Here is a 14,336-nt window from a genome sequence, read left to right as displayed (position 1 = left end):
CAGAAGAAATCAAGACACTGTTGCTAAAAGTTGAGTCTATGCTAAGCAGCTAAACTAGCAAACAAGTATCTGCTGAAGTTCTTTCCATGAAAGCAGTAAGAAGAAACATCACATCCTCCCTTCTACTCTGCTCCACCCCATCACAGCTCACAGAGAAATCAAACAAGCAAATGGACACACCAGCAACCGACCTTGCCTTCTGCAACTTTTTATACTGCAGAGATCATTTCTAAGGTTTTTGCTACCCCTCTTTGCCTATGAGGCAGACTGGCACAGTCTCAATTCTAATATCTACAATTACTAGAATAAATGTTTCTCCATCTCCTATTATGGCGGTGCTACCACTGACCTGATGGAATTCATTTATTTCTGATGTCTAAAAGATGCCCAACAAGTGGTGTTTGTGTTGCTGCTGACACACAGTGATTCTTGTTTCTCCAGATGCTGTCTTTATCAAAGTGGGTATCTATAGAAGAAAACATTTTATTCTTCATTGTGTTTCAGAATCTAGTGTGAGTGTTAGATATGTTTAGTAGTTATTGATAATAAGTTGATGTAATGTGATGTTATAACTTCTATGACAAAAAGCTATGGAAGCAGCAAGGAGAAAGCTTTTGATTTTTTTACCCAAGAGCCTAGCAGTAAGATCAGCTGTGGCAAAGTTATGGCTATAAAAACTCCATAACCGTGTGTTTATAAGGACCGAATTCTGAAAACGGTCACTGAAAGCGTCTTTGGATAAATTGCTTCTCATGTTCACAAGCTAACCAATTATGCATATGCTAAGACATGTCTAACATGTATTCATTCCACCCACTTTCAGTTCTTATCCACACATTCTTTTACTGTAAAGCCAAGTGACTAAGAATTAAATTTTGAACTTCAGAATCATAAGGAATCAGTAAGGAATGTTTTCTATTCCACGAAATCTTATATGAACACATTTTCAACTGAGAAAATGTTGAAAACAAGCATCAGTGATGTTTAACTTAATGTTAAACATACGCTCTAATTTTGTCTTCTCTCTATACGTCAGCTATTTTAAGAGATTTCAGTACTGTGGCTATGCCCCGCATGTACGCAGCTGTAAGCCCAACACGGATGGAATTTCGTCTCTGGAGAACCTCTTGGCAAACATCATTCAGAGAGTCTTTGTCTGGGTTGTGTCTGCAGTTACCTGCTTTGGAAACATTTTTGTCATTTGTATGCGACCCTACATCAGGTCTGAGAACAAGCTGCATGCCTTGTCCATCATTTCTCTCTGCTGTGAGTATCTCCCGGTTAAAGAGGAGCTCGGTTTGAAACGTGCAAAACTGTTGCTACTAGCAAATAAACTCTGTGGAACGGAAGAGATGGCTCAGTGGTGATGAGCACACACAGCTCCTTCAGAAGACCCAAACTGGGTTCCCAGCCCCCGTACACGGTGGCTTGTAACTTCAGCTCCAGGGACTTCAACATCTCTGGTCTCCAGGGGTGAATACAAGCATGTGCACATACCCACATGCAAACACAGATGTACCCATGCATAATAAAAATAAAATCTTGTAAAAGAAAGGGGCCAAAGAGGCCGGAGAGATTAAGAGAGTAAAATGTGTCTCCTCTTAATACAGAAGAAACTGGATCGTTAAAAAAAAATGTTTCGTGTAAAGATAAGCATACTTTGTGTTTCTCTGAACCTGTAAACTTCGGACTCTCGTAGGTGCTGACTGCCTAATGGGAGTATATTTATTCGTGATCGGAGCCTTTGACCTCAAGTTTCGGGGCGAATATAACCAACACGCCCAGCCGTGGATGGAGAGCGCTCATTGTCAGCTTATGGGGTCTTTGGCCATTCTATCCACGGAAGTATCCGTTCTGCTTTTAACATTCCTAACGTTGGAAAAATACATCTGCATAGTGTATCCTTTTCGGTGTCTCAGGCCTCGGAAATGCAGAACAATCACGGTTCTGACTTTCATTTGGATTGTTGGGTTCATAGTGGCTTTTGCTCCACTCAGCAATAAGGAATTTTTCAGAAACTACTACGGCACGAACGGAGTGTGCTTTCCACTTCACTCAGAGGACTCGGGAAGTACCGGAGCCCAGATCTATTCCGTGGTGATTTTTCTTGGTAAGAATCCCAGCACTCGGGAGGCAGAGGCAGGCAGATCTCTGGGAGTTCCAGGCCAGCCTGGTCTACAAGAGCTAGTTCCTGGACAGGCACCAAAGCTACAGAGAAACCCTGTCTCGAAAAACCAAAAAAAAAAAAAAAAGAAAAGAAAAAAAGAAACCCTGCATTGCCAGCCTTTGTGTGTTTCAGCTCTAGCTAGAGTCATTCACAGCGAGGGACTCATTTATTTACGCCTTCTATTATTACAAAGTTCTGTTCTTCCAACCTGTGGCTGGAGGGGTGAATGCAACAGAATCAGAATACCAAGGGAGAATTCTTTTCCCCCAAATGACATTTTATCAGTTAAGTTCCAATCTGGTGTATTCAATAAAGAACATTAAGCGATTACATTTCACATATTTACCCCAACAATATAAACATAATGATATTTGCTATTTTTCAAATTCCTATGTACAGGCATGCATAGCTTTGGCTGCAGCATATATGTGAAACTGTTCTAAACCAGAAAATGAAAATATTCTCAGAGTAGAGCACAAGGTTTTTAAAATATGAGAACGTATCATTAATATTAGAGAGCAAATGATCCATGATATTTGTCAAATTTATTTAATATGCTAAATTAAAATTAAACATACCATCCTTCATTACTTCAACAATATTTGAGTCAAAAGGATTCATGACTTCTGTGTACGAAGTGATTCTGAGAAGCAAACAAAAAGTAAGATAAAAGACTTATTAAAAGTTAAGCATGGGCTGGAGAGATAGCTGAGCAGTTAAGAGCACTGCCTGCTCTTCCAAAAGTCCTGAGTTCAATTCCCAGCACATCCTTGCCAGCATGACTTGTCATGTGTTTTATGGATCTTGGTTATTGCAACTGGTGTCATATGAAATTTCAAGTGAGTTTTGATTCGCTTTTCCCTGATGACTAAGGCTGGTTAATGCTCCTCTAAATGTTCCTGAGCCATTTGTGTCTCCTCCTTTAGAACTGTCTTTTTAAGTCTGTACCCCACTTTTCATTGGTTTATTTTACTGATATCCAGTTCTTTTTTTCTTTTTACATCTTTATATATGTTAAATATTGAATGTGTCACTAATTAAAATCTTTTCCCATTCTGCGGCCTACTGCTTTTTCTGAATGGTGGTGTCCTTTGCCATACAGAAGCTTGTCAGTTTCATGAGGTCACATTTATTAATTGTTGTTAGAAGTGCCCATTGAAACAATCTTTTTCTATGATAAAACTATTTCCCACTTTCTCTTCTATCAGATTGAGGATATTCAGCCATATGTTGAGGTCTTTGATCCACTTTAACTTGAGTTCTGTTCAGGATGATAAATATGGATCTATTAGAATTCTTCTGCATGCAGCTTGCTTCTTAGGTCTATTTGCTTGGAATAACGTTTTCCATCCTTTACACTGAGCCAATATCTGTCCTTGATGTTAAGGTGTGTTTCCTAGATGCAGCAGAATGGTGGATCTTGTTTTTTAGTCTGTTAGCCTGCATCTTTTCATTGGGAGAATTGAGACCATTGATGTTGAAAGCTATTGGTGAGCAGTGTTTGTTCATTCCTGCTATTTAGATGTTATGGTGTGAGATTTTTCCACTCTTTTGATTTGCTGGTCTGGGATCATTTATTGCTTATGTTTTCTTAGGAGTGGTTACTCTTCAGGTTGAAGTTTTCATTCTAGTGCCTTCTCTAGGGGTGGATAAATAAATTTGCTTTTATTGTGGAGTGTTTTTCATCTGTTGTGATTGAAAGTTTTGCTGGGTATAGTAATCTGGGGGAGGCATCTGTGGTCATCTGTTAGAGTTTATTAAACATTCATCTATGCCTGTCTGGCCTTTGGAGTCTCTGCTATTTGTTAATGCTTTCACAGACGTTACTGGTAGAGTTATTTATGCCCGCTTTGCGGTCCTTGAGCATATTCATAGTGGCTATTCTGAAATCCTTATTTTGGGCTGAAGCTCTATAGCTTTTTCAGGACCTACTGGAGTAGGGTTCCTGGGTTCTGGTGGAGACATATTGTCTTGGCTACTAACTATTGTGGGGTTTTTTTTGCACTGGCATCTAGGCATCTGGGTTTGTGTTGACAGAAGTTTCTGTCCTGCCTCGTTCTGCAGTTGTAAAGTTACAGAGAAATACATTAATTATAAAATGGTTGGTATATTAGCTCAGGCTTCTTATTAACTAATTCTTACATCTTAAATTAGCACATTATTCTTGTCTGTGTTAGCCATGTGGCTTGGTACCCTTATCAGCAAGACATTCTCATCTTGCATCTTCTGCAAGATGATGGGTGATGATTCTGAGTGATGACTGCAGACTGAACCTTTTTCTCTTCCCAGAATTCTCCTGTTCTTGTCGCCGCACCTCTACTTCCTGCCTGGTCACCCTGCCTATACTTCCTGCCTGACTACTAGCCAATCAGTGTTTTATTAAAATAATACAAATGACAGGATACAAGACCATTGTTCCACAGCAGGTTTGGGATTAGTATGATTTAGGTGCTGACGTCAGGTCTTGTCTTTGATAGGTTGAATGTTCTTGCTTCTGTTATCCTCTCTGGATCTTCGGAGAGTATGGTAGCTTTGGCTTGCTTGGGAGGGAGTGCTTTTGAGTCCTGTCAGGTGTGGTTACTGGGAGTTCCAGATTGAACGTATTTCTAGATATTGGGAGCTGACATAAAGGAATGGGGATGGGCGGTAAGAGAGGTGGGACCACTCGAGTCTACAAGAGGGAGGAGAGCTGGGTCTGTTGCGAGGTTTGAGGGAGTGTCCAGAAAGTGCAATCAGAGAGGAAGGACAGGCGCTTGTAGGTGGTCTGCCACAGAGCTGCAGTGAGACTGGGGAATTGGAATTGAAGGACAGGAAGGAGAGTGAGAGACTCAGTGCCTACCTAATTCTCAGCATGTTCACAGGTAGAGTGTGTCTCTGGGTATCGGTGGCTGACACAGAGGGATGGGGTATGGGAGGAAGGCTGGGTCCAGAGGGTCTGCAGAGTCCCTGGGGAACACAGACAGACCTGGAAATAGTCTGTGACAGCAATGGGGATGAGACTGTAGAAGTGGAAATGCAGGTCACACATTTGTAATCTGCAGCAGGACTGTGAGCTGGTGTCTAGCCTAGGCTACCTAGTCAAGCTAAAGGCTAGCCTGAACTCCACAGTAAGACCCTGTCACCAAGTAATGAAGTGGGTAATTAATTAAGTACCACGTTATGGGCTCCGCGGTCTTTAATAGTGAAGTCTAAGGCCTGCTTTGTCTGTTCTTCATAGGAGAACGCTAACACGCACTACTGCTGTTCTCGTTGTCTGCACAGGTATCAACCTGGTAGCGTTCATCATCATCGTGTTCTCCTACGGCAGCATGTTTTACAGCATCCACCGGAGCACCATCACAGCGACCGAGATCCAGAAGCAGGTGAAGCGGGAGGTGGTCCTCGCCAAGCGCTTCTTCCTCATCGTCTTTACTGACGCGCTCTGCTGGATCCCCATCTTCATCCTGAAGTTTCTTTCACTGCTTCAGGTGGAAATCCCAGGTACAAGCTTTTGCCGGAAAGGATAAATCCGTGCGGGGCTAACGACCAACACGCTTAATACTAGCTCACTTCAAGAATTCCCAGTCAGGGTCTGGATGGCTCAGCAGTTGAGAGCACTGACTGCTCCTCCAGAGGACCCAGGTTCAACTCCCAGCATTCACATGGCAGCTCAAGCCTGTCTGTAACTCCAGTTCCAGGGGATCCAGCACCCTCACACAGACATGCAGGCAAAACACTAATGCACATAAAATAAAAATAAAGTTTTGTTGTTTTTTTTTTTTTAATTACCAGTCAGAGTAATGGGGACTCTGGTTCCACCATCAAGGAAATGTTTACTGATGGGGACTGTTCAGTCCTTTCCAGAAACGCTAAGTGCCACAAAAACAAAATACCATGACCAAACAAAGTGGTTTGCAGGGCTGGAACTGGTTGCCTGCTTAAGATAACCATGAAGAAAAACAAGCTGAAGGAGTTACCATATCATGAATTCATTTTTTAAAATATTTATTTATTATGTATACAATATTCTGTCTGTGTGCATGCCTGCAGGCCAGAAGAGGGCACCAGATCTCATTACAGATGGTTGTGAGCCACCATGTGGTTGCTGGGAATTGAACTCAGGACCTTGGGAAGAGCAGGCAATGCTCTTAACCTCTGAGCCATCTCTCCAGCCCCATGAATTCATTTTTTAAGAACATAATGGATGCTCCTCCCTACCTCCTATGCTAGGGAACACCACACCGGGACATGACATAATAGAGAACAAGACAGGGTTTTAAAATAATGTACATTGCATGTGTCACAGTGGCTGCTCTGTTCAGAGAGGGAAAATATGGATATGAATATGAATACGTTGGCGAGAAGAAAAGTGACACTTTGTGCACTGATCGCGAAATCGGAACACAGTGTAGCTACAGAGGAAGGTGTGCTGGCAACCGCCAAATTTCAGGTATAGGATTGCCAGACAACCGAGCCATTCCACTTCTCGATAAATGTCCAAGAGAATTGAAAGCCAACACTAAAATAGATATCTACACACCTATGTTCACGGCAGCGCTAGTCACAACAGCCAAGAGAGAGCAGCAGCAGAGTGTCTGCAGATACATGGATGGATCCAAAATGCACACAGATCATTCATGACTCATGTGTATAAAGGAAGGAACTTTTATTTTTTCACACTTATGTATTTTGCATGTGTATGCATATGTGCATACACACTTGTGCTATGACACACACGTGGAAGTCAGGGGACAATCTGCTGGAGTCAATTCTCCCCTTTCACCATGAGAATCCTGAGCACCAGACTCAGGCTGTCAGGCTCGTTAGCACAAATCTTGACTCGCTGAGCATCCTTGCCATCTCTGAGAAGGAGATTCTGGCACATGCTGCGTGATACGTGAATCTTGACGGTGTTGAGTAGATAACCTTGATACAAAAGGAGCAAGAGTTTTATGATTCATCCTACACAAGACTCTTGGAATAGAGTTCACTGCGAGGTCCTGTCTCAAAAAATAATGTGGGGAACAATGGAAATAGACCTGACATTGACCTCTGGTCTCTACATGCATGAACACACATGTGCACATATACCTGCATGTCTGTCTGTCTGTCTCTCTCTCTCTCTCATACACACACACACACACACACACACACACACACACACACACACACAATGCGTATTGCGCAAGCCTTAAAATGTGTGTGGATTTTTAAAACAAACAGGTCTGGGAGCAGCTGAGTACTTGCCTACCATGTACAGAGCACTAGGTCCCATCCCTAGCAGTGCCACCAAGAAAAGCAGAAGAAAATCAAATAAATCACAAAAAAGAGAATTCAAAATAAATCTATTATGAGAAATATAACATGTTCTTGTTAGGCCCATATCATGGGTTCCCCCAAAAAACCACCACAGAGTCTGCACTCACATGTAAAAGCAAAAAGCCTTCAGTCAACCAAGCTTAAGCTTGGGTTTGCCACCTGTCCCTTGAGCGGTTGAGAGCAGAGAGTGCCCAGCCCAGTCTGGATAGGGTTTTTATCACAGTAGAGGTTGAAGTGAGGGGATTTCCAGGGTACAGGACCCTGATTGGCTGACATTTGTCCAGGGGTCCTGGCAAAGGGGAATAGGTGAGTCCTAGGCTCAGGGACATCTGGTGATCTTATCTAATTTCATCTAACGGTTGGAACATTAGCTACTGTCCCTCCCTGGGTGGTATCAGTTTATGGCTTTTCCTGGAAACCTGTGTTGCCTGCCATGGCAGGTATGTGGCCTGGGCCCCACGTGTCACCAGCCTGCCCTGGGTCTCACATACTTCCTATTAATCGAAACATTGCAACAACCAGGCCATGGTGGCACACGCCTTTAATTCCAGCACTCAGGAGGCAGAGGCAGGTGGAACTCTGTGAGTTCAAGGCCAGCCTGGTCAACAGTGAATTCCAGGCCAGCCAGAGCCATTACAGAGAGGAACCCTGTCTCAAGAAATTATATATATATATATATCAAAGGGTGACAAATGGTAAAGAACATGGTTTTTCTTTAACTGGATTCATGATGAAATGTCGTGACTTCGTGTAAACACTCCCAATGGAGCTCTTTTGATGGCACTTCAATGTAGTCAGGAAAAAACACACAGAAAGAACCCCATGCCTTCACAGCACTGGTGTCCATTCCTTTAACACTGACACTCCAGAAAGACATCTCGAAAATACCAGAGACTTGGTCTTCAAAAAAGGAAAGGGGGGCTGAAGATGGGAGACACAAGAGATGCCTGTGCCATCTATGAACACTCAGATTTTCCCACTTTTTCTCTTCCAGACACTATCACCTCTTGGGTGGTGATCTTTATTCTGCCCATCAACAGCGCTTTGAACCCAATCATCTACACTTTGACCACCAGACCTTTCAAGGAAATGATCCATCAGCTCTGGTACAATTACAGACAAAGAAGGTCTGTGGACAGAAAGGAGACTCCAAAGGCATTCGCTCCCTCGTTCATCTGGGTGGAAATGTGGCCTGTGCAAGAGATGCCCGCTGAATTCATGAAGCCAGCGGTTTTCACAGACCCCTGCGATCTGTCACTAGTTTCTCAGTCATCTAGACTCAATTCTTATTCATAACTGGTTCTGGGAACCCTTTATTCTCAGAGAATACTGTGAAGTGCGTCTGGAAGGACTTGCTGATATGAAGCAAAATGCCATAAAATGTATAACTTATGGTTAAGACAAGTTCGCTAACAGTGACGCAAGGCAGGGAAAGGTAACTGGTGTTCATACAAAGAGAAGAAGCTTCATGACAACGTGTGCATGGATACTCGTATACATTTGCATAGGAAACGAAGGGGACTCTTTTTCTAGCATGCGTTTATGCACACTGCATGGAGATAAAGTGCTGGACACACACAATATAAAGCCTCTTTAATCTACGTATTGTGTTTAACTGCTAACTACACAAATTCTACCCACAGCTCCTAGATTTCTCTGCTGTGCATATCAGCAAGCATAAAGCCCATAGACATTTTAAAACTGAGGACAGAAGCTTTATGGTACTCAAAAATTATAGCATCAGATACAATGTGTGGAGCCATGGAGGCGCTCAGGGGATAAAAGTGATTACTTTACAAATGTGCTGACCTGAGCTCAATATCCGGATCCCATGTCAAGCTGGAAGGAGAGATAGACTCTGAAAAATTGACCTCTAAGCTCCACCTGTGTGACATAGCATGTGTGTGCACACGTGCACATCACATACACACAAATTATTAAATACGGTTGTATGCAAAGCAGAAACATTCTATCTAAAAATCCTCAGTATCGTTCTCTGAGTCTCCATGCTTGAGAGTCAACACAATGTTATTCAAAGGAAGCTTGGCTGCCAGGTGTGGTGGACAAACCCGTGACCCTCACAGTAGAGAGGAAGAAGCAGGAGCACAAGTTCAAGGCCAGCCTCAGCAGCCTAGAAAGACCCTGCCTCTGACGTGCAAAAGTAGAGCCTGGGAGAGGGCTCAATCGCTAACGTGCTTGCTGCACACACACGGGGACCTGAGTTTGAGTGTGGTAGAGCATACCTATAATCCCAGTGCTGGGGAGGCAGGATCCCCAAGGCTTGTTGATCAGCTATCGGGAAGACACCTAATGTCTGCCTGACTTCCACACCAGTGTGCTCGCCCATATGCACATACATACAGACACCACAGACGTACACAGAGATAAAGGAGCCAGGCAAGCTTTGTTATCAATTCAGAACCAGCAGTTTTGTCTCTCCCTAGCCACTTTGCTTTAAGTGAGCACCATCGTGAAGAAGCAGGATAGTAGGTGGGAATATTGTAGAGGGGTGAGGGAGAAAAGGGAAAATGAGGGCGTTTAAATCAATGAGATCCAATTCCGAGTCCAGGAGTAAACCTTCATGTTTCCACCAACTGATTGTTTAAAAGGGTAACAAGTATAACCGAAATAAATTAAATCAGGAAGATATAAGCAACTCACATACACAGCCAGCCAACAACACTCTAAAGAAAAGCTCCTCAACTGTTCCTCAGAAAGGAAGTGAAGGCACACCAGCAAACTCACTCCAGGAGCCCAGCCCAGCCCTGCCTCAAACCAGAGAAAAGCACAACAAATAAAAAACTACCTGGCAAACATAGACGCAAAGATTCTCAGTAAACACCCGCAAGTCAAAGCCAAGAACAGACTGGGGAAAATCACACACCTTCACCAAGTTTGTTTGATCCAAGGACGCAAGTTTGTGGGTCTAATACACACAAATCAATAAATCTAATATAACACACAAGCAGAAAAGGGCAGATCTCGCATGATTATTTCAAGAGATGCATAAAACAAAGGCCTTTGACAAAATTCAACACCCTTCATGATAAAAACCCTAAAGAAATTAAGAATAGAGGAACAAATGCCAGTGTAATAAAGGTTATAGAAAACAAAGCTTTAGCTGACTAAATTAAGTGGGAAATGAATGAAAGAATTTCCTCGGGGCTGGAGAGATGGATCAGAGGTTAAGAACATTGCCTGCTCTTCCAAAGGTTCTGAGTTCAGTTCCCAGCAACCACATGGTGGCTTACAACCATCTGTAATGGGGTCTGGTGCCCTCTTCTGGCCTGCAGGCATACACACAGACAGAATATTGTATACATAATAAATAAATAAATATTTAAAAAGTATTTCCTCTACGGCAGGGAATGAGATAAGGGTGTCTATCAGGGACCACACAAGTGTCACGGTGGCAGGAAAACCACCTGCCCGAGGTGAAGAGGGAAACTTGAGGCAGCACCAATTTTTCAGGCACTGGAACAAAACTTCCAGAGTCTACCTTGTGGTTTATTTTTCTTACACACTTAGGCACAGTAAAACTTTGGAAAGAGGTTTCCATGTGACGATTATCACAACAAAGCTAGAGGCACAGGTTCATAGACTTCCTAGCAAAGTGGGAAACACCTGTGACCTTTGCAATGTGTTCTATTGACTGGTAAAGAGTGCTGAGGCTAGGGCCTGAGGAGGAAGCACTTGTCATGAGCATAAGCAATAATCTAGTGGTTTCTATTGGAGGAGGATACAAAGTACATAGGCCCTCTGTCATAAGGATGGGTTCTAGTCACAAAGCTCAGGATTAAAGCCTAAACACCCCAGGATTTGGAGGGATTCAGGTAGACTGACTCCACAGAATAGCAAAAATATCACCAGGTAGTCAAGACAACATCCACTCCAGCCGTCCAGGTGACCAAGCGCCAATCATGTTCTTCCTTTGAAGAAAACAGGCCCGTGTGTTTAACAGTTCTGGTTCCTCCAATGCGTTCGTTCTGTAAGCTGTGCTTCCTACAAGTGCCCGCTTACATAATTCTTACTCAAAGTCTTAGCTTGAGAAAGAATAAAAAGAAACACAATGAACACAAACATGACAGGGAAAAGTTAATATATCCTTATTGTAGATAACCCAAAGCTACACTTAAAAGACCCTAAAAAGATTGCACCACAAAGCTCCTGGATCTCAACATTTTCTATCTAGTGTTTCTAATAGAAATACCATGTGACCTAGCTAATCAGTTTATGGGTGTACACCCTCTGTGTTAAGACCCCTGAGATGCCTGTGTACCCATATTTATTGTTAATTCTGTTCACAAAAAAAGGAAAGAAAAAAAAACAAAAGGGCCTTGATGTTCATTGTAAGAAAAAGAGAATTTACATACTTTCAAAAAATTCAGTAGCCTTCCTATATATCAATAAGAAACTTCATTTGAATTGAAGCAAGTTCATCGTGGGTACATAGAAATACTTCAGGTTTGGGAATCATTTTGCATTCTCTCTGTTAGCGTGGAAATCTCCAGTTACATCCAGTTTTCTGAAAATGCCATTTTCTTTTTCTTGATGACTGAATAAAGTATACGTTAAACGAAATAAGCCAGACTCAAATGGTAAATAGTATGTTTCCTCTCACATGAGTGTGCGCGCGTGTGTGTATGTGTGAGTGTGGATACGTATGTGAAATGAAATTACAAAAGGAACCGTCAGAGGGAAGACATATTGAGTAAGGGACAGGGAAGAGAGTTGGGGAAGAAGGGGTAGCATTTTGTGGAGTTAGGGGCACAAAGGCTAGCAGTGTGGGGGAAGAAATGAGGACAAGTGTACATGTGTGTGAAGATGCTATCTATACTCATTATTTGGCATGGGAACCTTAAAGTAACTTCCAAAGTCCTTAGAAGAAAACACAGCGTAATTCTTTGAGATTTTTGGATTGTGTAATGGATTCTGAATGACGCAAAAATGAGAACAACAAAAGAGGAGAATGGCTTTATCCCAGTTCAGACCTTTGGACATCAAGGAGGTGAACTGGGTTGGGAGAACACCAAACCCTTGCTGCTTTTCCTGAGGACCCAAATTTCACTCCAGGTACTCTCATTGGTACAGAGGATTTGATCTGACACCCTCTTCTGGCTTCCTTGGACATGGCACTCATGTGAGCAATCAATCTCTCTCTCTCTCTCTCTCTCTCTCTCTCTCTCTCTCTCTCACACACACACACACACACACACACACAAACGTATACAAAATGGCAACCACTGTGGGAAAATTTGGCCTTTCCTCACAACACAGACACAAAATAAATCTACCATGTGGCCTAGCTATTCCACTGTGAGATACACTCCCATAGGAGTTGAAAACAAGACACAGACAAGCACTTTCAGAAAGACAAGGTTCTCCTCATTGTATGACCTTTCGTGGTTGGATTTGTTCAATTCTGGAAGAAATGAGTGTCTACATTTACTGAGAAGAGTTAGAGCCATAAGAAGTAGTATCAAGGACAGAAGAAGGCCTGCTAACACTCAGGTTCTTGCTGGATCTACTTCCTGAAGGATATCTGGAAGAGATTATTTATAAAACAGGTTGGAGGAGGTTATGGGGGAAGGGATGTGAGCGTAAAGACAGTCTTTCATAGGGTTGTCATGGATGTCCCTAAGGTTAATCTCAGCTCATCAAGCATCAGAGCAATCAGACCCAAAGGAGACAAGAAAGGAGGTCTGAAGGGTTAAGACCCCCAGAGCGTTTGCCGTGGCGCTGTTTTAGGTCACCGACAGGTACCAAAGGCAGCCAGGACAAGGATTGATAGGCCAGCAATATCTGTGCCCATTTTGAGGTCTGGTGAGTCAGAGTATATGAACAGGAGAAAAAAAAACAAGCCTCTTGTGACCCTAGTTTCCCTTCCAGAATTGTGGTCAGAGCGACAAGTGTGAAGCCAAACTCTTAGCTTCCCAGCAATTGGTGGATCTGGGGAAAGGAGCAGACTTCAGCCCAGAGATCCTGTTACCTGGTACTAGGATGGACAGGAAGCCTGGGAAATGCACTTGGGAAGTGGAGGTCACGTAGCAATTCAAGGTCACTTCAAGTTTCATCTAGGCTAATTTAAACACCTTGTCTCGAAAACTAAAATACCTGTGGTGTGGTGTCTTCCTTAGGGTTTCTATTGCTGTGACCAAGAAGCCAACTGGGGAGGAGAGGGTTTACTTGCCTTACACTTTCATACCAATCTGCTCATCACTGAAGGAAGTCAGAACAGGATCTTTTTTTTTTAAATGTTTATTTATTATGTATACAATATTCTGTCTGTGTGCATGTTTGCAGGCCAGAAGAGGGCACCAGGCCTTTTTACAGATGGTTGTGAGCCACCATGTGGTTGCCGAGAATTGAACTCAGGACCTTTGGAAGAGCAGGCAATGCTCTTAACCACTGAGCCATCTCTCCAGCCCCCTCAGAACAGGATCTTAAACGGGGCAGAAACCGCGAGGCAGGAGCTGATGCAGAGGCTGCTTTCTGGCTTGCACAGCCTGCTTTTCTCACAGAACTCAGGACCACCAGTCCAGGGATGACACCACCTGCAACGGGCTGGACCCTCCTCCATCAGTCACTAAAAAAAAATGCCTTGCAGCTGGATCTTATGGAGGTGTTTTCTCAACCGAGGTTCCCTCCTTTCACGGTGACATAGCCTAGCCAGCACATACGGAAAATATAACAACACAGCATACACAACTCAGTTCTCAGTATGATGAGGGGTAGCAGGGGATACAAGTAAGCAATTACTTAAGGCATGTAATCACAAGTAACAAAATATGAACACTTCTAAGGCTGTCGCTGTAGAAAGAAAGACAAGGGGATGGGTATAAGAGGTAGCAAAACACATTTCCAGTGGTTC

At 43.0% G+C, this 14,336-nt stretch overlaps 1 protein-coding gene across 4 annotated transcripts in view; it reads left to right on the top strand.

Moving 5' to 3' along the window:
- The window catches only part of Rxfp1 (relaxin family peptide receptor 1), an 84,215-nt gene extending 72,174 nt beyond the window's left edge, over nucleotides 1–12,041 (top strand). For 2 of the 4 annotated variants that reach the window (XM_075950730.1, XM_075950731.1), the window contains 4 exons: nucleotides 1,037–1,266; nucleotides 1,700–2,110; nucleotides 5,429–5,647; nucleotides 8,460–12,041. In XM_075950730.1, coding sequence (XP_075806845.1) covers nucleotides 1,037–1,266; nucleotides 1,700–2,110; nucleotides 5,429–5,647; nucleotides 8,460–8,761 — 1,162 coding nt within the window. In that variant the 3' untranslated portion in view covers nucleotides 8,762–12,041. The remainder of the gene's footprint in view (nucleotides 1–1,036; nucleotides 1,267–1,699; nucleotides 2,111–5,428; nucleotides 5,648–8,459) is intronic. The other 2 variants (XM_075950733.1, XM_075950732.1) reach the window with 1 other exon arrangement.
- The last annotated feature ends 2,295 nt before the right edge of the window (nucleotides 12,042–14,336 follow it).

The sequence above is a fragment of the Microtus pennsylvanicus genome, chromosome 16 (assembly GCF_037038515.1).
Source record: "Microtus pennsylvanicus isolate mMicPen1 chromosome 16, mMicPen1.hap1, whole genome shotgun sequence".
Taxonomy (NCBI): domain Eukaryota; kingdom Metazoa; phylum Chordata; class Mammalia; order Rodentia; family Cricetidae; genus Microtus; species Microtus pennsylvanicus.
This window is presented reverse-complemented; position numbering and strand designations above follow the sequence as displayed.